The sequence below is a fragment of the Spermophilus citellus genome (assembly GCF_964194105.1).
Source record: "Spermophilus citellus genome assembly, chromosome: 13".
Lineage (NCBI taxonomy): Eukaryota > Metazoa > Chordata > Mammalia > Rodentia > Sciuridae > Spermophilus > Spermophilus citellus.
This window is the reverse complement of record NC_138193.1, coordinates 13,101,756-13,126,680: the sequence shown is the minus strand read 5'-3', so window position 1 is coordinate 13,126,680 and position 24,925 is coordinate 13,101,756. Positions and strand designations below refer to the sequence as shown.

General features: G+C 49.0%; 2 protein-coding genes across 2 annotated transcripts in view; one reads left to right on the top strand and one right to left on the bottom strand.

The window, feature by feature from the left end:
- LOC308632297 (myelin and lymphocyte protein) overlaps window positions 1–24,925 on the top strand; it is a 357,374-nt gene that overhangs the window by 198,806 nt on the left and 133,643 nt on the right. The window lies entirely within an intron of this gene.
- LOC308632469 (uncharacterized protein) lies at window positions 10,032–24,809 on the bottom strand (the record flags this gene model as incomplete). Its single annotated transcript, XM_081264568.1, has 6 exons — window positions 24,705–24,809; window positions 24,370–24,492; window positions 13,357–13,544; window positions 11,666–11,874; window positions 11,227–11,432; window positions 10,032–10,154 (listed from the first exon to the last, which is right to left on the bottom strand). Exons 2-6 carry the CDS (start codon window positions 24,415–24,417, stop codon window positions 10,032–10,034), a joined length of 774 nt encoding a protein of 257 aa, XP_081120694.1. The 5' UTR covers window positions 24,418–24,492; window positions 24,705–24,809.

The following is a 24,925-nucleotide window of genomic DNA, read 5'->3' as shown; positions in this document are numbered from 1 at the left end:
ACATTGGACGGTTGACAAGATTAATGGCCCAGAGTTTCATTGAAATATTTTTCTCAATTTTTTTTTTCTGAAAACTCACTGGAAATGAAGGTGCCCATGAGAAACAAACTCTGCTTTATACAAGACAGAAACTTCTAAGTAAAGCCCGTGACTGCTGGCTCTGAGAAGGGGTTCCAATTCCTACTAGTTCAACCAAGCCCAAATCCCAATATGCTCTCTAGAAACACTTTTACATCCTGCAATTGAAGCTGTTGCACACCCTGCTTCTCTTCTGCACTTCACACTCTTCTCACCGAGCACATTCAGAGAGCAGTGCAGGCTCAATATCCGAAGTGTGCTAGCTGGAGAGCCCTTGTACCTCAGAGCACTTGCTCAGATAGGAAGCGATGGGACTGCTGGGTGGATCAATTCCTCAAAGATTCTTTGGAATCCATTCCTCAAGCAGATTCTGAAAACTATCTTGAAATTGCATGAGCCTGTCTGCAATGATCTGTGCTTTACTGAGTGCATAGATGGTTTGAAGTGAAACGGTACCATCAGCTCTGACAAGAGGTTCTGCTGCCTGTATGTTCAACCAGGGAAAAACCGCCACCTGTTCACTGACAACAAAGCTACTTTGTGCACAAACTTCTTCTGTTTGGCCCCTACAAATGGATCTCAGGATGCACATTCAGAACACATTTCCTGCAAAATCATGACAAAGTATCATTGCAAAAGTCCACTCTGGTCTCGCATCACCAACATTAATTAGGAAATGAATTGCACAAGGTTTCATTGTATTCCCTTGGTCTCTTTCTTCTAAAAGCTCATTGAAACTGCAAGTGCCTGACAGCACCCAACTTACCACTGACCAAGAACACAGCTGTTTCCAATAGAAACTGTGCCTGCTAGCTCTCAAAAGCCATTGGACCTAAGGCTACTTCAGCCAGGTACAAAGCTCAATGGGCACGATGAGAAAAAATGTCATTTCCTAATGTGGGAGCTGCTTGCCAAAGTTCTTCTGTGCTGCACTTCCAAAATATTTTCGGGAAGCACACTCAGAGCACAGTTTCAGCCCATATGCAAAGAGTGCTAGCAAGAGAGCCCTTGGACTTAGGTTCAGCAACTGGAGAAGAACTGTGGGCCCACTGGGAAGAGCAATTCCCCAAGGTGGATTGAAATCCATTGCTCAATTGTTTGTCACAGAATTCACTTGAAATCCAAGTGCCTGCCTGCATTGAACTCGCATTGACCAATTGTACAGATGCTTCAGAGGGAAACTGCCACCTCTGAGAAGCTGTGGTTCTTCATGCTAGTTTAAGTAGTGACAAACCTCAATGTGCTCACTGAGAACAAAATGAGCTCCTGAATGTTGAAGCTGCTGAGAGACTGCTTTACTTTTGCACTCCCAAACTACTCTCAGCAAGAAAATTCAGAGCCAAGGTCAGGCCCAAGATACAATGTGGGCTGACAAGAGAGTCCTTGCACCCAGGACCACCAATTTTGAGAAGGCAATGAGGACTGCTGAAAAGAACAATTCCACAAATTCCATGGAAACCCACTCATCAGATGTTTCTGAAAACACTGGAAATGCAGTTTTCATGCAAGGAACTCTGTGTGACAGATGGCAAAGTTTGCCAAAGGCAAACATGCCTACCAGCTCTGAGAAGCCGTTCTCATTCACACTGCTTCAACCAGGGAAAAGTCCCCATGTGCTCACTGAGAACAAGTTAGCTTGTGCCACTTGAAGCTGCTTCCACAAACAGCTTCACTTCTGCACTTCTAAGCTGTTCTCCTCAAGCCCTTTCAGAGCACAGTTCAGGCATGAAACACAAAGGGTGCCAGAAAGAGATCTCTTGAATCTAGCATCACCAACTTGCAGGGGAAAAGAGGACCAGCTGAGAAGATCAGTTCTCCAAAGTCTCACTGACATCCATTTGTAACACTTGTTTACAACATACACTTGAAGTGCAGGTGCCCACATGACTGAACTGTTTTTGGTCAATGGCACAGACGCTTCAATGTGAAAGCATGCCTGTCACCTGTAAGAAGCAGTTTTGCTTTCTTCTAGGTCACACAGAAAAAAAATAGCATGTGCTCACTTACAAGAAAGTTAATCAACAAAGCAAATTGAAACTGCTTGCAGCAAACGGCTTCCATTCTCCCACTCCCCAGCTATTTTCAGCAATCACATCCAGAGTCCAATTCCAGCCCAATATAAAATGTGTGCTCCCAAGGAAGCCTGTATAATTGACATCACCCAACTTGGGGAGGCAAGGGGAATGCTGAGAAGATCAGTTCTGCAAAGGTTCATTGAAATCCAAAACTCCTATTTTTTCATAAAACTCATTGAAATGCAGGGGCCTCACCTGCAGCCATCAGTGGTTGACAGATGGCACAGAGGCTTCAATGTGAAACCATGAATGCCAATCATTACAAGTGCTTCTGACACACTCTAGTTCAACCAGGGACAAACCAAAGTGCTCAAGGACAACAAACTTTGTACATGCAAGTGGAAGCAGCTTGCACGAACTGCTTCAGTCAGGAAATTCCAAGCTCTTCTCAGCAAGCACATTCAGAGCACAGTTCTGGCCCAATAGAAAAAGGGTCCTAGCAAAAGGGTCTCACACCTACAATCACCTTCATAAGGTAGCTTCCCATCTTCTGTGTGAAAGTGGGTTTCTTCTTGGCCCTTATGCTGTGGACGAGACCACTAGGAGCTCAGCTTCATGCACGACCATCTGACCTGGACATTTTGCAAGCCCTATGAAGCCCTCACACATGCTCAAATGCTACAGGACTTTGCAGAATAGTCAAGGCAACAGTACACATTCATTCATTGTCTAGAGTCTACAGATTCCTAGATGCATGGCATTCATTATCCTCAAATGCACAATTTTCATCAAAAATCATATATGTATATAGATAGATAGATAGATAGATAGATAGATAGATAGATAGATAGATAGATAGATCATTCCAATCTCAATGAAAAAAATCAGAAATATCCCCAAATGAAAAGAGTGGATCCCCTTTGTAATGCTACCAGTGGAAAATTCCACAGCTGACCTCATGGGATGGTTCACAGTCAAAACACAGCTGCATGAAAAATATTACATGTCATGACCTTCTGGTTATGTGGAAAGTGGCATGTGAAGTACACATGAATGTCTTCTTCAGACATGGGATTCATTTGCAGGACACCTGATGCAATTGAAAATACTCCAAAATGGGAGAAATCAGAAAAATGTCTCCAAAGTATTTCAGAAGAGACCAACTCCATCTGTGTATCTATCTCTCAGTGAGTGTGTGTGCTCTAGTGTGTGTGTGTGTGTGTGTGTGTGTGTGTGCGTTTGTGTGTCTTTGTTTGTGTTTGTACCATGATAGCTGATACTTCATTTTCCCATTGGAAAACTGACTCAGATAATGCCATCTGCCAAACTCCTAAAAACCAAAGTTCTTGCTGATACAAGGAAACATTCCTTCCTGTTGGTTTGGATGTGTCCTTTAGGAATCACTGCTACATTTAGTATACTCAAATCATCAGAGTAGATCAGGTAACAAAAACATATATATTTTAAAATAATAATATATTAATGGAAACAACAAATACAGGATAGCGTAACAACTGTGTTACTAAACAAGGTCAAGGACAATGGCAAACTATAGATTCCAACTTTGAAGCAAATAGTAATCAATGTAAATATTCCTGGGCTGCCTCAGCCCCGCCCAGGCACACAGCAGCAGAATGGTTTTGCAAGCATCCTCAGGAGGGCTGGAGCCTTCTTTGCAGGACCAGAGGGAGGTTGAGGCTGGATCCAGTCATCATTCTTTTGGGAGAGGCTCCTTTTCCTCAGCACAAAGTTGGATTTTTTGTGAGGGTTCTTGGCATAAAATACGTTGGCCTGTGCTGGAATCCTCAGCTCTGGGGAGAGAGGGGTGTACAAAAAGAAGGTGGCACTCAGGAGGTGCTCCCTAGGACACCCCAACATCTGAGAGCCTGTGCCAGAAAAGGTCAGAGCCACACACCTGAGAGCTCCCCAATTCAGCACCAATACCAACAAAGACAGCCTCCACAGTTCTCCCTGAGGAAGAACTAGGCAGAGCACTTCAACAGACCTAATGTCTGTTCCTACCAAAGGCTTTGGACTCCAGAACATCTCAGGTCCTCTTGCATCTGCCAAAGCACACCACTAGATTTACATCTGAAATCTCCCACAAAAGGCTCCTGTGCCGAAGATTCAGTCCCCACATGAGTCATATTCATAGGTGGGTTTGGAGGGAAGCATTAGATGGTGAGTGCTCTAATGTCAACATGAAATTCTCATTCAAGATGAATACACTACTGGGAGGTGGGAGGGACTGGAAGAAAAGTTGAGCATGGTTGGAGGAAGACCTAAACAGGGTTGTGCCCTGGGCAACAATACCTTGTTCCTGTTGGCTCCACTGAATCCTCATTCTCCAAGTAGACATCCTCCTTCTCCTCTCCATCTTTCTCTCTCTCCCTCTCTGCCAGCCTCGTTCTCTCTCTCCCAGTGTACGCCTTTGTGGCAAGGGCTGAGGAGCTCTCCACTGCCACACACTAGAGCTTTATGGACAGCCTCAGTGCACAACCAAAGAGAAAGCTATGAAACCCGGAGAAAAGGCCTAGGATTCCTCCTCTGAGTTATTTTCCTCAAGTATGGCCACAGTGAGGACAGGCTGACCAGCATGGATACCACAATAGAGCCATGCTTCTGTGTTGGTGGAGCCTGCCTCCATGTGAACCAGGCTTCTGAGAATGGAGGCCACATTCCAAATGCTGCCCTACTGAGAACAATGGTTCCAAAGACCAACAAAGGGAATGCTTCCCTCCAACATGGTGTATGGCCCAGTGGTGCCATGACCCCGAGTGGGGGAATACAACAGCCTGCTTCTCCTTCCTCTGAACACCTGTTTCCTGTCGCCCTCCTCTAACCTAGAGCCTGTTCTCCATCCCTTCTGGGTTGGATGTGGGGATCTCTGCTATGAATTTCTTAGGCTACCAAGGCCCCACACAGACTTCCTCTTCCATAGACTCTACTAACCTAACAGTAGGTTAAGATAGGAGACAAGTGATCCTAGAACTCATAGGGATGGTGGTCTTCAGCGTACATAGGCTGGGATAATGGCTGCTGTGGTGTTTGGCTCACAAAAACCAACCAAACAACCAACGAAAAAGCACTGGCATTATTATCAGATGAGCTCTGTGGCCGACATGCTCAGGAAGCCCTCATCTGACTTTAGTTAGGGGTCATAACCTGGCTATTGTGATCACTCCTTGGCAAGTGGACTCAGGTGTGGAAGACCATGGAATTTATGCAAAAACAGATGATTCAGGCTGTCTCCCAGGCTGTGTTTTCTTCCCAATTTCATCCTGTTACTGCTTGCTAGAATCCTGGCAATGCTCTGCCCAGGCAGTGGTTTTCTGGTCACACAGAAGGCTTTCAATCCTACTGCTTCAGTCCACAGAATGCCAGTTCCCTCTTTAGCCCATGCATTCCCATGTTCCTCTGAAACCACTCCTATCCCAGACCATGAAAGCATACTGCTCCTGGAAAGAGGCTTTCCTCCTTACTCCTCGATGATGTCAGCTTTAGATGCCTGTTCATGTCCAGGGGAGGCACCTGGTAGGGAGCCACAATATCCACTGGGGTGTACCATTGGACCTCGAGACCTTCCACCAGCAGAAGTGCAGTTGTCTTTGTGCACGAACCCAACACACCCTGTTGGAGTGTTCTTGGGGGTCAGAGACTACTCTTTGGTGCTAAGAGTTGACCTGAGTCCACCTCCTGACCCTTGCTCTCTGCCATCTGATTGTCCCACTTACTCTGACGGTGAGAGATGATTTGGCCCAGCTCATATTCCTCCGGCTTCTCCTCAGTGAGCAAGTGTAGCTCGAGGGCGCTGCGGATCACGTCAGGAGTCCTATCTTGGCAGGTCACCTGGAGCAGCATGGGAGACAGGCCTTCAGGAACTGGGCCTTGAAGTGACTACTCAAGCACAGTGGGCAGGGGCATTCTGGAAGCACCTCCACTCTAAATACAGGGCAACATCCATGACCCTACTACCTGAGGCTGGCCTCCTGCTCATCGCGTGGGCTCTTCCCACAGGCTACTAGCCCAATCCTTGTACATAGTACTTCCTGGGCCTGCCATTGCTCTTTGTGGAGCTGCACTCCTCTCGAAGTGAAAGGACCCCACTACCTGAATACAGATGCAATCTCATCCCACAAGTTGGGAGGAATGGGACAATAGCCTCCAAGATCCCAGGTCTGCCCGAGGATGCAGGCTGCATTGGGAATGGCCTAGGCACAAAACCTAGAGGCTTTGGTCTGGATCGCCAGGGCCAAAAACAGACCCAGGAACATGACCACACACAGGAGTACTGAAAGATAGCCACGAGAGCTCCTGGCCTCCAGAGGCTCAGTGCTGGCTGGGGTGTAGGAGGGCACCTCATCTGGCAAGGGTGGTCATTGGGTTACCTGGACATTTAGTGTGCTTGCTCCACATCCATATCGACTCTGCAGAGAGACCCTCTCAGCTCCTTGTTCAAGGAACATGCAGAACCTCACACTGCTGCCCTCCTCCATAGACGTCAGCATCCCATACAAGGGAACCTGCAACCTAGGTCCTGTCCTATTCTCATCTGTCACCCATACCTGCCCCTGCCCTTCTGGACTGCATGCTGCCACCTGACACACAGACTCCCTCAGACATGGCGGTGGACAAGCTGCTGCTCTCCCTCATCTCAGCTCCAGCCCTTCACACTGACCTCTCCCTTCTTGATTCCCATCTATCCTCCTGATCATCCAGAAGCTCCAAATTCAAGAGGGCATGAGTAGTCCATGGTATTGGACCAGTGTCTGCTCCCCACCCAGGTGTAAGCACCAGGGGACACCCCTGCTTCCAGGCTTACCAGAACAGTCTTGGCCATCTTTGGACTTTGTTTTTCTAAGTGGACACGGATTAAGCAGGTGTCTCCCACCTGCTTGTGGGAAAGCGGCCTGGAGGACTTGCAGGTTGATTCTGAGAACTGTGGGGGATGGAACATCAGCAAACCCAGAAACAGAAAGCCACCCCAGCCTGTCAGTTGGCTCTATGGGCTTCTAGCACATGTGTCTAGGTGATGAGGCTTCTTATTTCCTCAGGTGGGAGTGGAATGGCAGCACAAGTACAGCTTGAATAAGGTAGGTGTTTACCTCCTTTCCCTTGACCTGGGGGCGTTTCCTCACGATGAAATATTTTATTCCCGGATTCATGGACAGACACACAGGGACCTGCGCACCAAGTGTGCTCTGGGATGCAGGCTGCCTTTGTGGGTGGAAGAGGCAGATGCACTGAAAATGTTGGTCCTGACTGCCACTACACAAAACAGACTCAGATACAAGAGTGTGCACTTGAGTGCTTCATGATAGCCTTGAGAGGCCCTGGCCTCTGGAAGCTCGGTGCGGGTCTGGTTGGAATGATGTACTTGACTCCGCACTGGCAGTCACTGAGCATGTCTCCTCTGCAGCTGGACACCTGCAGCATTAGCGTGTCTACTGTACATCCATAGAAATACTGCCAAGAACCCCTTTAGCTCCGTATTTACATACATGCAAAGGCTAATATTCCGAAGCTTTGGCATGGCCCCCCAGGTGATCCTGACCCCAAATTCCTACACCTAGTCATGCTAAGGAGGTTCTCTTCCCTGCCACCAGGAATTCATCCCCTCCTACACATGGGACAAGTCACTGCCACCTCCTCTGCTCCAACCTCACTCATTGAGAATACCAAGTTCTAGGCACTGCAGCCTGCACCCTGGACATATCTCTGACTTCATCTGCACTTCTGGCCTGCAAAACCCACAATACACAGGCCCACTCACCGCTGGCGCTGGGCATGCTGATGCTCTCCCTCCTCAGGTCAAGCCCTTAAGACGGACCTCTCTCTTCTTTATTTCCCACCACAGCCCCGGGGTTGGCTGTGTCTCCTGCCTTCCACTGTGTGGACACCCAGGAGGCAGCCCTGCTGTCGGGCTTACCAGGATGCACTTTGTCTCCCTCAGGCTCTGTCCCTCTAGGAGGACGTGAACAAAGCAGCTGTCTTCCACCTGCTCGCTGGAGTGAAGCAGTGAGGAGCTGCTACTGGTGACTTTTCTCAGGCACCACTCATTGCTTTGGGTGGCCTGGGGCAATGATCCTGCAGCCACTGCAGAGCTGCTGCTCACAGCTGCTGGGATCCTGGATGCCACTGCCACAGAAGGCTCCAAGAACTGTGGGGGATGACAACATCAGCAAAGCCCAGCACCTGCACCCCACCCAGCCTGGCAGTTGGCTCTGTGGGCATTCTACAACATCCATCCAGAACCTGAGGTTCTTGTCCCCTTGGAGGATGTGGAGTGGCACCAGGAGTAAAGAGTGAAGAAGGTGGCTGTTTACCTCCTTTGGCTTGACCTTCAACGACTTGCTGGCAGCTGTTTCCCGAAGAAGAAAGTTATAATCCACTCCTCCATCCAGGGCGTAATATACGTTCCCATCAGCAGGGATCCTCAGCTCTGGAGAGGCAGGGGCAGAGGCGTGGTAGGTGACACTCAAGGAATACACTACCCAACATCCCCCACAACTGAGGGCCTCTGCCAGCTCAGGTCTCACACACAGACCTGAGAGCCCCCGAATCCAGCTACTGTTCCACCAAAGACTCCCCACTGATTCCTCCCTGAAGACCCTCTATGCACAGGAGGTCCACTACAGGAACACCTTTCAAGGAAATAGCCCCTTGTACCCCAGAACCTCTTAGTTCACGTTGGACCCACCAAAGAGAAACAGCTAGACTTTGTATCCGGATTGGTCCCCAAAGACTCATGTGATGAAGGTTTTCTCCCCACTGCAGCAATGATCACAGGTGGGTTTGGGGAAAAGCACTTGATGGTGGGTGCCTCCATCTTGCCAGTGGATTCATCCACTCATACAGAGCTACACTAATTTGAGGGGTATGGTTTGGAGGTGTGTTGAGCGTGGGTGGAGGATGTCCACAGCAGGGCTGTGCCATCTAGAGCAATATATTTCTCTTGAGTTCCCCACTTCTGCATTTCCTCCTCATGAGTATAATTCTCATTCACATTTTTAATCAATTTATTGTTATACTTCTTGTTCGGCTTGTGTTTCTCCTTGTTCTTGTTCTTATTTTTTTTAATATTTATTTTTTAGTTATCGGCGGACACAACATCTTTTTTTTGTATGTGGTGCTGGGGATCGAACCTGGGCCGCACGCATGCCTGGCAAGCGCCCTACCGCTTGAGCCACATCCCCAGCCTGTTCTTGTTCTTCTTCATCTTCTACTCATGCTTCTTCTTATACTCATCTTGACCTTCTTATTCATGGTCTCCTCCTTCAACTTATTTTCATTTTTCTACTCCTCCTTCTCCTCCTCGTCCTCCTCCTCCTAATCCTTCTCCTCGTCCTCCTCCTCCTTCTCCTGCTCCTCCTCCTCCTCCTCCTTCTTCTTTTCTCTCTCTCTCTCTCTCTCTCTCTCTCTCTCTCTCTCTCTCTCTCTCTCTCTCTCTCTCTCTCTCTCTCCAAGAAGAGTTTACAAGCTGTGAAGGGTTCTATTCTACCACATACTTCTCTCTAGAAATGGTCTCTGGTCCTAAGTGGACTCAGTTTGCAATGAATAGAAAGATTGGAAGCCAGAAGTGATTCTTCATTGAACTGCTTTTCTCATGCACTCGTCTAGGTCAGGAAAGGCTGCCAAAGTAGGCACCCTATGGTTGTCTGTCTTCTTTAACACAAGACAAAGAAGCCTCTCTTCTTGGCCCCTTGTGGATAATAGCTTTGCAATGCCTCCTCAGGCCAAGGAAAGAAAACATGATAGGCAGGTCCACAGCCCCTGGGGAACATGAAGAACCTGCAGATTTATGCCCCATCATTACACTTTGTTTTGTGCACAAGTCCCACCAGACTCTTCCTGGGCATTGGGTCAATGCACACTGTGTTTTGGCTCCCAGTTATCCTGAGCCCACTGTGACTCACTGCTCCCTACCCTTTGATGGTTCTACTTACTCTGATGGTTCGAGACAATTTGCAGAAGTTCGTAGTTTTCTGGATCCTCCTGCTGGAGCAAGTGTGCATCTAAGGCTCTGCGGATGATGACTGGAGTGCTGTCGTGGCAGGTCACCTGAGCAGGGTTGGAGAAAGCTCATCAGACAGGGAATTTGGGAGTAGCTACCCAGAGGACAGTGCTCAAGGACAACCAGAGACAAGAGAGCTCTCAACACAAGGGCACCATCTTGTTACCCTGCTACCTGAGGCCTTCATGTGATCATGTGGGGTCTTCCTATGAGCCTCTAGTCCAATCTTGGTACAAGAGTTTGCTTTAACCTGCTATGCCCTACAGGAACAAGGGAATGAGGACCAAAAAGCTTTGTACAGACACACTCTAGTCCCATCAAGATGGGAGGAATGGTCCAGTGGACTTCCATATCCCTGCTCTGGTCTGGGATGCAGCTGCATTTTTGTGTGGACCAGGCACAAACCCTAGGTGCTTTGGTCCTGACAGCCAGGGCACAACACACACAAGGACTCTTTAATGATAGGCATGGAAGTTGCTGGGCTCGAGAGTGTCAGTGCTTGCTGGGGTGTCAGGAGGTTTGGACCCAGCAGGTGCAGTGGTTCAACATGGCTCCCCTGCAGCTGGACACCAGAGTCTCATGATGGATACTCCACACCCAGGAAAATTCTGCAGAGACAGCCGCTAACTCTCTATTCACATACATGCAAACTAGGACACTAATGGGCCCCTCCAAGGCCCCCAGTTGTCTGTGACCCACACCTACCCACTGTAATCATTCTACAATGGCTCCCTTCCCTTCAACCAGCAACATGTCCCCTCCCACACACAGGAAAATGACTGCCAACTCCTCTGCTTCAACCTCCACGGTTCAATATACTCTTCCTCAATATCCAAATCAGTAGAGGATGGCCTGTACCCTCGATATTTCTCTGACCTCCTCTGAACCCAGCACTCACTCCTGCACTTCTGACCTGCACACCCCAAAACACGCAGGCCCACTCCCACCCAGACCTGGCATGCTGCTGCTCTCCCGCCTCTCTCTTCCTCATTTTATGCTCTCCTTCCTGACCTTCCAGAAGCTCCAGTTCAAGAAGACAGGCCTAGTCCCTGGTGTTTGCTGTGGACTCGGTCTTCCCCAGTGTGGGCTCCCAGGAGACTCCCCTGCTCGAAGACTCACCAGGATGCTCTTGTACTGTGTTGTCCTTTCGTCTTCCAGGTAGACGTGAATGAGGCACCTGCCTCTCATCCGCTTGTTATATTGGGGCCGTGGGGAGGACCTAGTGGAGACCCCTGATGTCCTGGACTCCGGCTCTGCCCCTTCCCAGGGAGAAGGCTCTGGCTCTGGGGTTGGCTTAGGAGCCGTGACAGGAACTAAGCTTGTAGCTAGAGAAAAGATGCCAACATGACTGCCTTGCCCTGACCTTCGCACAGACACACAATACCCCTGCTGCCAGGAAGAACTCAGGCCCTTAGCCCACACAGGACCTCTTTGCAGACTGGGGTCACTTCCTGAATGGACAAAGGCTTATCCTAATTTCCAGCCCAACACCAGGCATACAGACTCCCTGCAGTGGGACAACAGTCGGACCTTTCCTCATATACCCTTAGGTACTCACCCCAGTCCGCCTGGCTCTCAGGCTCTGCCTGGCTTGATATGCCATCTTCAGTTGGGGCCAGGAGGTGGTGTGCTTGGTGCTCCAGGTACAAGCCAACCAGCAAGAGCCCCATGTACGGCAGCAGCAGCTGCAGACTCAGAGAGCCTGGAGGCTGATGGGAAGCCTCGGTGTAGAAGTTGACCCAGGTCCCCAGGAAGGAAGGTGAGGCACTGTGGGGAGGCAGGTGTGGAGTCAGCAAAACCCTGGCCTTGCCTTCGCCATGGCCTCCAGAGCAAACCTCTGACCCTACACTTCTGAACCGTCCCTGGTTCTGAACACACCAGTCCACCTCAGACAAGACACAGTGGCTGTACAGGCAGGGACAGGACAGGTTGCTAGGCAAAGAGCCTTCAACGAAGGAGCGTTAGATCCATGGTAGGACCAGCTCTCCCCTCCTCTGGGCAGGCCTGACACTCTTCTTCCCCTTGGCTACGTGCTCTCCAACCTGGAGTGCACCTTCCAGGAGTGTCTGTCCTCCTGCCCACTCTTCTCAGGGCTCAAGAGACACCTCCTCCCCTGGCGTGGGCTGCAATGCTACCACATTCTCTGTGAGCTCTCTCTGAGTCCCCCTGAGTAGCAGGGGACCTCTCTTTTCCCATGAGTGCAGACCACATCTCTGTGGCCCTTGGGGAGGACAGGGAGGTGTAGTGTGGGGGATCCATTGTCCCAGGGGCTTCCCCAGAGGACCATGACTCCACCTACAACTCCCTGCCTTACCCCTCCGACTGTTGAAGCCCCACACCTCACACTGCAGGCAGCAAACAGAATTGGGGAGAGCAGTCTCTCCTCAGCCTTCCCAAGTCATATCACCTTGCAGGTCCCTATTCTGGAAACAGGAGCCACCCTCTTGACCCCAAGCCCATTCCATGTTGAAGTTGGTCCAGGGGTCCACCATAGTCACTGAAGAGGACAACGTGCAGTTATGCCCCATGGAGTCAGGGATGCAGTCACATGTAGGATATGTACTCATGGCACCTGCGGTTTTAGGCTGACCCCCATGAAAAGGGACACAATGGCAGTCATTTGCACCCCATTTTTCACTGAATTATGAAACGTGACTGGAAACGTGTCTTCACACAGTGGGTGCTTTCTCCATGTTCAATCAGTGAATGAGCCCAAACTGCTGATTCCCACATATCTCTGGGTGTGGGAGCTGCCATGTCCAAAGCCCCTGTCCAGCTATGTCCCAGCTAGGATGCTCTGTCCCACTATGGAAACTAACATGTCTTTACTAACCCAAAAGTGCTTTTCCCAAGGCCCGAGTTTTGAGACGCCTCTGGCACAGATCTACGTTCTTCACAAAGCCAACATCAAGCAGAAAGACCACCTGGCCTCACTGAGTCCACCTGGGAATGAGCTCAGCGCACACCATTGAGCTGTGGTGCCCAGGGTGTGGGGACTGTTCCACGGACCTCTGTGGATCAGCCGGAGTCAGGATGGTTTCTCTGCCTGAGAGGGGAGTTCACTCCCCTTGCAAGGCTGTAGCAGGCACCTCCAGGACTCGTCCCATTCGGGGATGACATTCCACTATGAGTGTGGTCCTCTATCTCATTAGGTATCACAAACCTTTGGGTCCCTGAGAGGTACATGGCAGCCCCAAGACCCAGGCATTGAGGGGGCTATACACTTGGGCTTGGTGGTCTGGTGCTTACCTTGGGAACAAGAGATCCAGCACCTGCTGGGTGGGGATGGAATCCCAGGAGATGAACCCCATGTTGCTGCTGAAATGTAGGTTCCTCCCACAAATGACAGGCAGGAGCTCATTCCTAAGCTGGTCCTGCCTGTAAGGTTCAAGGCTCTGTACCCTGAAGGGCTCCTCCGTGTTCTGATCATTTTCACCCTGGGTTGGGACCAAGAATGGTGGGTTCAAAATGGAAATGGTGACAAACAGAAAAATGACTTGTGCCAATACACTAGAGTCAAAGCACAATGGGACAGTTCCCATCAGTACAAACACACGCACGCACACACACACACACACACACACACAGAGTCAGAAAAGGAGTCCTGGGCCATTCATCAGGGAGCAGACTAGAGGGCCTGCTGGGCTCACCTGCCCTGTGCTACTCACTGTTACTCTTGAGCTCCTCTGCGACAATCGCCAGAGGCTCTGGCGTCTAAGATGAAGCCTCACCCAGTGCATCCACAAAAGGGCTAGTTGGCCCCCCTGAGATTCCTGGGAGCCTGAGGCTCGGCATTGTTTGCAACCACAGGGGAACATCCTTCTCACTCCAGTGTCTCCAACCAAATGAGCTCGGATGGCTTGGTCAGTGAAGTGGGTGCCTGGATACCAGGGTTCCATGTTCTGTTTGATCCATTGTCAAGGCAATGATGTCATTTCCTGTGCCCATACCTGAGCCTCGTTTCACATAAGACCACTTTCAAAAGCCCTAAGGGCTGCTGATTTCTCCTCCATGCCTACCCATCTCAAGTGCGCAGGTGTTCACCAACAGCTACCCAAATACCCCCACCAGCATCTGCCCTGCTTGGTGCCACTAGAGTTCCAGCTTGGAGCCTTCAAAAATGCATTCACAACCAGTCCTTCCCTCTCAGCAGCTTTTGGACCCTGGTCCCATCATTGTGCAACTCATGGTGTGCCCAGTCTTTTCTGGAAAGTAGGGTAGCATCTAATCTCTAGGGTTTATTGTGTCTATTGGCCCATAACACCCTCTATTCTCACTGAAACCAGAGATGGGACTCACAGGTGGCTAAAGCACAAATGTAGAGATGGGACAATCACAAGAAGGGGAGAGACAAAGAATGCACCCTAACTCAATCAGGCCTGTGTCCCACACAGGGACGTGGCCAATGTCCGTCCCATCGTGGCTGCAGTTCCCACTCTACACCATGGCAAGCTGGAGGTGACTGAGATGCAGAGGCTGCTCCCCTCTGCCATACAACTTCCCAAGGCTTCTCCTAAGATTTCAAAAGGGCCAAGTGTGTCTAGTGTTGGGGTCTCACAGAGACTCCGAGGTACCACAGCATCCTGCTGCCCAGAACCACTTCACCCCTCACCTCAAGGGGGCTCAGCCTCTGGATTCATAGGAATTGAAGTGGGTACAGGTGATGGGATATCACCTCCAAGACTGAGTTACGCCAAGTCCATGACCCCTGTCTGCATCCCTGTCTCCAGCACCACTCCCCCCTCTCTCTTTCCTCCTCAGAGCAAACAAGTCCATTTAGCAAGTGTGTCCTGGGATAAAGATGACAGACACCCATCCTCTCATTACAAAAACACTGAGGCTCAGCCAACATGGATCCTACCAGGAACACAGGCATAAACTCAGACTCCTATCCTCCCAGCTGAGCCTCAGTGGAGCCTGGACTCCCAGCCTCCTGAGTCAAGGAACCAGAGGTGCCTAGCCAAGCCATCTTGGATGCAGCCGCACATAAACTGAACTTATCAATGCCCCTTGCTCTCAGTTGTGAGTAAGAGGGGATGCGGTGTTCCACAACCCTGGACATCAAGTGCAGTCTCCAGGCTTTGGGGTGTGCCCTGGCCTCTCTCTATCTGCCCAGGCCCTCCAACTCACACTGGCCTTTTACCCAACCTCCTCCTAGGGCCAAACTCAATCCTGCCTCTCAATTTCTGCTGCCTTCCCCAACACACTGCTCCCAAAAATGAGCAGGGCTGGCTCTCGGTTATCATGCTGGTGCCAGCAGCAGTGCCACCCCACTGACATAATTCTGAGTCCCAACCTAGGCACCCCAGCTGTCTTTGCCACACCTGGCCTGTTTGGGCTCTGGCTCTTGCTCTTTTCTTTCATGTGCATGTGTTTTGAGGTTTTGAGTTTCTCCCACTGCAGAACTGCAGCTGTAGCAGGGTAGAGCTCATGAGGGTGACATTCTGAGCCACATCCAATCCCATCAGGACTGTTAACTGGGGTGACTGCTGGAACACAGTGATGAGTGAACACATGGGAGGTGGTCGGACCCACCTTGCCTCTGAGTGGCTTCCTTTCAGCACAGGAATGTATGGATGGGAGCCCTTGGCATGGGATGCTTTGGACAAGGCGTGACCATGGGCTCTCTTTCCTGGCAAAAATGGCTCCGCTGAACATGGAGAGCACTGTCATTCCTGGTGGCTAACAACAGCCCTGGACCCCAGAAAGGAACCCACACTCAAGTTTTACGTCTGAGTGTGCGTGTCCTCGAGGAAATGAGGTCTCCTGATCCCACGTGCAAAGGGGTAAGTCCTCTAACTCCAGGGGCCATGAAGGGACATCTGAGTTTCCCTTGTCCTTCTTTCCCTCTCTGAACCCATGGTGTCCTCACACTAACCACAGTTAGGACCCTGGCCTCATTCCCCAATGAGGATCATGAGGCTCCATAAAGGACAGTCTCTAAGATGCTCAGTGGACCAACACCCTCTGCACAATGCGTAACCCTATTCACCCAAGATGCAAGAGGATTTCTATTCAGGAAAACCAGGAAAGGGAGAGCCTTTCTCAAGGACACAAGGACATTAGTGAGTGAGGGAGTGATTAATGGATGGAGAACTATTTCCACCACCAACTTCCAGGAGCATATATGGCCCTTTGGGCACAGGTCCGTACCCTTTTTTTCCAATCAAGTTTTTCAGAGAAGTGAGGCTGCCTTCTAGATGGCACCTCCACACTAAGGGGGTCTCCTACTTCTTCCACATGTACATATTGCAATGGGCCTCCCACTATGTGCATCCGAGAACACTCTGTGGGCATCTGTAGCCTTTCAAGACCCTGGGAACCATGCGGGCACCCCAGCACCAGCAGAGCATTTGTGCACATCACAACAATCACCCCGGGTGAGAACTCTCCATTCCACTCTGTACTCTGCCCTGCCATCTGCACTGATCAGTCCAACCCCTCTCCTTCCTGTTTCTTGATTATACTACCATGGTCCCCACACATGGATGCCAGGGTACTTGTGGCCCACCCCAACCATTTGGGTTCCAGGAACAAATGACACAGTGGGATGTGTTTGGGAACTTCTGGATGATGGGAAGTCCCACTCCAGGTTTTCATCTTCAATGTAATGAGTGCAGAGGGAGCCAGGAGGGCTCTGTCAGGTAGAGAGAGGTGGGAGCTGACTGAGCCTCAACTAAGTGCCCAGGACTCTGGGCTCAGAGCTGGTGTTATGTGGAATTGTTGAGAGACGTGAAGAAAACCCAGCTCACTGTATGCAGACAGCAGATGCCCTCACGTGGTCAGGCTGCTGTGCTTCTGAGAGCCCCAAGATGTTCCACAGGTGTGGAGGTGGGGAACCCACGTGCCAGCCCAGGTTGTTCCTGAGCACCTCTACCTGGTTTCGAAAAACGTGACTCTGCTTTAGAGTCATCACATCAATGTATCCCGCCTCCCCCCAAAAAAAGTTCTCTCAGAGACACTGAGGTTCCACTGGCTCTGGACTTGCCCTTTTCTCTGGGATTCTGGGGGCCCATTAATTAGGAAGTCACAACAATTCTCAGCACACAGGCTGAGCCCACTGAGATCCCAGGAGTATCCAGGCATTGCTTCTATTTATAGTCCATCATGACCCACGACACAGTGGACACGTATTGCACTCACCTAAAGAAACCACCAGGCCCAGGGCCTTCGTGCCACTGGCCTGCAGAGACCTGGAGGAGCAGGCAACCTATAGGCTGCGTGGAACCAAAGACCCTAGATCCTGGGATCTGAGCTGGACACACATCTCATGTGCACACAGTCACCACTGTCACTGAGAGTGCAATTGAAACACCCGCAGAGTTAGCAGTGGACCTGGTATGCCCACGAGTGGGGGTGATCTGCATCCCTTGAAAATGATCATGTCCAGAGAAAGGCAAATTTTGTAGGACTTCACTTATCTCAGATTCTCAATTATCAGGTTCATCAAAAGTAAATACAATGTTCTTTTCCTGGGCCTCAAGGGCACTAGAATTCAGCATTGATGGCAAGAGTATGTCCATGTGAGTTCTGGAGATGCATGGTGGTGACGCCTATACACCAACATAAACATGGTTAATGCCACTCAACTGTGTACTCCAAAATGGTTTAATTACAAAACGGATGTTTGGTGCCAATTACCCCAATGTAAACACTTGGGAGACTGCTGATTGACTCATCTTAGCATAATTTGTGTTGTGATGGCAGAATACAAGACACTGGGTAATTCATAGCACAGATTTTATTTCTCAAACTTGGGAGGCTGGAAGACCAAGACCAGAGGCCAACTTGTAAGAACGTTCGTGTTGTGTCCTCTTGGGGAAGCAGGTGAAACAGGGACAAGGGCTGATTTGAGAAGCCCTTTCCCAGGGAAGGAGAATCCATGGCCTAAGCACATCTTCAAGTTCCCACCCGCTGACACATCAGAGTGCAGAGACAGAATAGAATGACAGCCCATGCTCCCCAGAACATCCCAACTTCTTGGCATGACTCCATTTCTGCAACATTTCACAAGAGTTAAGCTGAACACATGGGGACAGGGCTCCCTTCTCATCTGCTGCTTGCAGTGTTGCAGGTGGCCTTACAAGCCATCACTGAGGTTCTGCACAACAGCTCTGACTGCCCGCCTATCACATCCCCATGAGGCTGACTCACACACAAGTCCTGAACACTCCCAAGTCCAGAAACCAGAAACGTTACAAGAAATCCAAGGGAGATTTGTTCAAAGTCCGCCCAAAACACCATCCACACAGGCTCAAGTCTCTTACAAAAGTGCCCGAGTATTTGCATCTAAACGCTGCATATCTTCTTCCTGTAGCACTTCCATTATCTCTAGATGACTTCTGACACCTAATGTAATGAAAGGGCAGTGTCATTCTCTGTAACACTGTAAGATCCAGGAAACAATGAGGAGAGAAGTATCTGTCCAGAGAGACACAACTCCTTTCCTGATAGTTTGGATTTCCAGCTGGTGGGGATCATGGATGCAGAAGAATTGGTGCAGGGCCAACTGCACTTTCTTGCTTTGCATTGAGGGGAGGAAACACTGCAGCCAGGATGAGGGCTTCTAGGAGCTGATATCCTTCAATTCAACATCTGGACACATCTGACCTTCAGGCCGGAAAACTTTCTAGCAGGGGATCCAAGGACTTGCCTACTGTGGAAGGAATCCAAAAGAATAACTTACTTCAAAGGGCATCAAAGAGGTTCAGGAGGGAGGGAGCCAACCCAATTGTCTAGACCACTTTTAGAGGTCAGGGGGTGGGTTCCAATGCAAAACACCGCAGTCCCATGGAGAATTCTGCAGTGTGTTGGTGATTAAGGAGAATGTGTGAATCCAGGGGTCACTAGGTCCTCTCAGCCATAAGGAGGGAACCTGCCATAAAGGAACTAGGACAAGGGTGCGAGGAATGCTCACTGGGGGGGGGGGATCTGAAGGAAGGAAAGTGTACTCATTAGAAAAGTGTCCCCTGAAAATTCTTAGCCAGCCAAAAGTCGTGCGAACTTGTGTGGAAAAAGAGTCTTTGCACAGGGATGAAGCTAAGAGCTCACATGATGGAACACAGCATCAACTGGGACCAAATCCAATATCTGATATTCTTGTAGGAAGAGGGGAGCCTGCACCCAGAGACCAGGGAGACTTGGGGATACCGGCTATGTGAGCTTGGAGCCAGGACAGGATGCCCATATGGGAACCACAGATCATGGGATGCTGAGAGCCATTGCCAAGTAGGAATGACGCATCGAAATTTCCTTGCCAGCGTACCCCATGTCGCTTAGAGGAAGGACTCGTGGAAATGGACTTGCCTTGGACATTCGCTGTGACATTGCATGTATTCTTGAGTAAGGTGACCTTGCTCAAGGACCAGGGCGGATCCGGGTTTAGAGCTGATCAGGTTTTGGGGAGTATCCTGTCCTTGGGTTTAGGGCGGTTCCAGGTTTACGGTGTACCCTGCCGGGATTAGGGCATATCCTGCTGCCTCAGGCACGCCCGTTCCTTGAGTTCCTTTGAGTTCTTGCGGGATTCAGAAAGTTTTTGGGATTCAAAGCCTGGTGGAGTACGTGAAATTTGCGGCAGAACGTGAATTTCCCCAGAACGTGTTGGTAGGGGGCCGGTGTGAGTTCGGGAATAAAGAATTGCTGTTTGAATCTACAAAGCTGTGAGTGGCTCGTGATTCTGTGCCCAGCCAGACTGCGGCAATGGGCAGCAGTAGGAGAGTGGGCAAGGGCTGCGAGAGTTGGGGGGACAGTCCCCTAGGAACCTGTGAGGTGTTGTGGCACTGGGAAGGCCCAACACCTAGTGTGTTGAGCTCCTGGAACTTGAAGAAAGGCCCTTCCTCTGTTGATGGCCACCCACTTGACAGGGTTTAGTTGTAGCAGCCCTAGGACCCAGCTGAAGGTCTGAGCATGTTGGCCATGCAGGTTGGATCTGGACCACAGACACACTCTGATGACTGTAGGGTCTCAGCCCTGAGGCAAGACAAGCACCAAGTCAGGCCAGGTGGGGAAAGGGCTAGGCACACACTGTGGGGGCTGGTGCCTGTGCTACTGGGAGCACTTCTGACCCCAATTCCCAGATCTGCTGCCAACTCAGGCTACAGAGGAGGGTACAGGGACACAGAGCATGGATCTGCCCCACTCAGTGGGCCCAGGCCAACACCACACCCAGCAGCCTCGTGCCATGCCCAATGAGTCTCGAAGCGGCCCCCTCTTCCCATCCTGAGCGCTCTTCCCTTCCTCATGTGCCACTACCTTCCCACTGTCTCTGGAAATATCTACTTGGTGTGGTCCTCTGGCAGTTTATTATTTAAGTTAAAAAAAAACAGGTCTTGGTGCTCAAAAATATTTGATTTGCTCACCCTCATCCCCCAACCCCAATATTTTCATTATTTCCTCAACATATGAAATTTTACTAGCAAAAAGTTAATTTTGAATTATACAAAGTTGATTCAAATAACATTGGTATAAATAATCAATCACCATACTTTCAATGTTTGTTCTCCTTTCCTGTTAGAAACCGCTTGGAAAAAAGAGAGCAGAGGGGGCTGGGGATGTGGCTCAAGTGGTAACGTGTTCGACTGGCATGCGCGAGTCAGTGGGTTCGATCCTCAGCACCACATAAAATAAAATAAAGATGTGTCCACTGAAAACTGAAAAAAATAAACAAAAAACAAAGAGAACAGAGGACAGACTCATGGAAGTGCTTGAACTGACAAGAAGCTCCCATTCAAGCTCAGCATTCAGTCCTGGACAGGGTAAGACCAGGCCACTTTGACATCTGTTCCAAAGAGTCTACCAGACAGAATCCTCTGACTGATCCCTGACTGAGCCATAGGAACTGGCTAGAAAAGCCTTCACATCCTCAGTACATTCTTCACTTCAGAATACTGGACAACCATTGATATCCATCTCTCGTCACCTTGCTCCCCAGCCAACCATTCTTCAACAAATTCAAAGGAGCAACTCATGCAAGCACACAGAAAGGGGTGTTCACTACACACATCCATGTGTGAAAAAGACAACTGGTATTTCTTGTTTGGGCCATTTCAAATGAAACCCCTTCTGCATGACCTCCACAAACCAAAGGAAAATATCTGTGAAATTCCCACGTAGAAGACAAGATACACTTGCCAAGGAGGCAGTGCCAAGAATTTTGACACTCCAAATGTAGAGTGTGTGTTTAGGAAGCAGTCACAGTCTCCATGAGAGAGTCCCATGAAATCAATTAGGAAGATCCATGCTCTAGCCCTACCATGCAAGTGATATGACTTGAAAGAGTCACTTAGTTTTAGCAACCATCACCACTAACCACTAAGTCGATGAATAAAGGTCCTCAGGTGTCAAGCTACACAATGTGGGATGAGCATGGATGAGGATGGGTGGGAGAAGTCTCCAACTCTAACACAATTAGGGAAGGATGTGCTGCCCTCAAGTGGCTGAGGGGCCTGGGATCCTGCGACAGAGGGGAGATTCCAAACCTCACATCCCCTGACCCAGGCCAGAAGACCAGGTAGAGTCCAAGGACCCTGGGGCGGCCCAATGGCAATAAAGGTCCAAAGGAACTAGGGGTCTGCCTGGACCCTCAATCCCCTACTCTGAGCAGGGCTGCATGACCAGGCCAGAGGCCATCCACAGCAATCTGCCTCTACAGGAAAACTGAGGGACTGCAGGCTGCCTCTGGCTCACTGAATCGGGGTGGTGTTTTCATAAAGCAAGACCACTTCCTCACATTGGACCAGCAGCTCATGCGCTGACAGCACAATGGCTGGCTTGACTCAGGCCCTGAGAAATGAAATAGAAAATTCATAGCAAACACATCTTTAGCTCTTCCACATCATCAGGGGGTGTGATTCATTTCCGTCAACAAAGGGGTCTGAAATGGTGTCTAAACATGCTGGGGACTCACCTCTGTGTGGAACTCTTCAGGAAAAAGGGGATCAAATCTCATGAAGCAACTCTTCTCTCTTCTAGCCCATGGGCAATGCAAGGAACCTGCATGATACCAGAGGCTCACTTCTCTCTTCTCATGTCTTCTGGAAATGAACCATTAATGCTTCCTTCAAGGTGAAGCAGAAGCCTGCATTCCCAGCTGCACAGAGTGTCTGAGGGCACTGTCTCCCTTAAAACCCAAGAAGAAAAACAGGTCATTAAACAGGCACATGGATTAGAGTACATGATCAATGATCCATCCTGCCTGGAGCCTTCCACATGCCCATCTTCCACATTCACAGAGCAATGCTTGGCCATTCTCAAAGACCAGGAGACCATGATGCTCATCACCAGGAAGTCATTAAAGGACTCGAACAGAGCAACATGGATTGCAGAAGGTGGCACACCAAGGATCTTCAGCTCTGCCCTTACAACACAAGACCTTAACTTCAGTAGTGACTTTCTGCCACCTACCAAGTGCGATATCAGTGTCAAGCACAACATGCAGACATGCAAGTAGCAGGTGACACCCCACATCCATTTACAGAAGTGGGCAACATCTGCATTGGAACAAGGAAGTATCTTATCCTTACTGATAAAAATCATAAGAAACAAAGAATAAAATGCATGCAAGATTTCTCATTTCACTATTACGTAGCTGTTGGAATTCCCTATTAAATAATACCTCCCCCCCAAAAAAAAGTATCTCAGACATGTGTCAACTGCACAATGGATGACATTTTAAAACTATGGCCTTTACTTAATATTTATGTATGCTATAGCCCTGCCTAAGGCTCTTTGAGAAAGGAGCACATAGAATTGGATCTTTGAAAACCTCACATTTGCTGATAAATATTAGTGCCTATGTCAGGCATGGTGAAGTGAAAAGTGGGACTTTGGATACTCAAAGAACACAATGTTGTGGGATTGGTGTCCCTGATTCATAGACAGTATGTGGTTTCTATGAAAGCCAGTGAGGGAGCAGGAGTAAGGAAGCTCATTGCACAGATGACCTCAGGGGATACTGAAGGATAGGCCAAACTGGAGAACATGTTCCAGCTAACATTGGTATTTGGGCTCTTGAGCCCAGTCCTGCTTTTAAAAAAGTTGCAGACAGGCAGTGTTCATTAAAAAATGTCTACCATGTAAAAGTGGGTAATTTAAATGGCATCTAGTTACACATCTGATAGAATGGTCTGGCAACATATGAATTTCATTCTAACAACAACCACAAAACATAGAAAAAAAACATAGACATAAAGATAAAACCTTGTCTTCACCAGGATGCCTAAAAATAGGTTTTATTTGGTTCATACAAATATCTTTCAATAGAACTTCTGATTTCTGAATGAACTCATTCAATTTTATAATGTCTGAAACCCTCTGTGTGCATGGGAGGCACTGCTGACAAGACACCAGAGGGCCAGAGTACTTGTGCCCCCTGCAGGGGTGTCTCTTGGCTACCATCAAAGACTGTTCCCCTCCCGGGGCAGCTAAGAGCAAGCTGGGCCTTGGAGCAAGGACTAGTCCTTTAGATATAGACTATGCAAGCAAGGGACAATGTCTTTAATAAAACTAAAATTAAAAAGTCACATTGAAAAATTTTTAAAAAGAAGAAGAAAATAAGATCAAGTAGAGGAATGGGCAGAGGCATCCAGAGGAAGCCCATTTTCACAGGAGAAAATCCCCCAGTGAAAAGCATCAGAATAGATACCAAGAAAAATACCAACAAAAACAATGTGCTCCCACTATGTATCTACTCCACTTGCAAAAGTTAGAAAGCTAGATAAAACAATCCTGGCCACAGGTAGAGCTATTCGGAAGATCCACCTGACAGTGCTTAGTCAAAGAAGTAAACATGCACACTTTGACCTAGAAATTCCACCTGTGTGTAAAGCAGGTGGTGCTTCAGCAGTTTCACAAGGGGACATGCACAGGGAAATTTATCCTCAGGTCCTTATAGAGTTGTCTGTGCTTACAGAAGGTTGAGGGCTGTCAGGGTGCCCACAATTGGTAAAGTGAAATGCTTAAAAGGTAATGGATGCCAACCTGGATATATTAATAGAAATCAATGAAAAACAATAGATTGACATGACAGTAAAATCCCTGAGTTCAAGTTCTTGCTGTCCTACCCACCAACAATCATGCTTGGTAAAGACACTGACATACTTCAAGGCAAAAAAGGGAGAAAATATAATGTCATTATTAGTTTTCTTAAATGCAAAAAAGGAAATGGTAATATTTACCCAGCCATGACCTGTTATGCATAATATGTGAGATTATTGTGGACATGTTGGTAAATGATTGTCTACTCAGATACGTTCCGTGACTCACCAAATGCAAAGGTCCATGAAGAATTACCGTCTCCACACATGAATTCATCGTCAAAAGCCGTGAGTCAACAGGGGCTTCACAAAATGGCTTCTTGGCCAACTTGATGAGTGACAATGCTTCCACCTGAAAGATGTCACCAACTTGTTGTCATTCACATTTCCACAGTGCCACAAAAAAGAAACAAAGTCTGATACTCTATTGAGTGAATCCTCAAGTGCACCAAACACCATACTTCCTTCCATATTTTAAAATTAACAAATGCAACTTCAACTCAATAACTTGCATTAGGCAACATGCAACCACAACCTCTTACACGTTCTCTTTTACACACTCACGTGTCCTAGGTTCTGATCCAACTGTCCATTGAGCAGTCAGAACACGTGCTACTTCACATTCCTTACAGGCGACCAACCCATTCACTGCCAAGCTGAAGACAAATCCCTGGTCACGGGAGAATGGAAGCATATCTCCCACAACAACATGCATCAGGAAACATTGGGGTTTTCAATAAAAACTCCGGGGACACCCTTTTGAAAATCACTTAACCCCTGAAAAG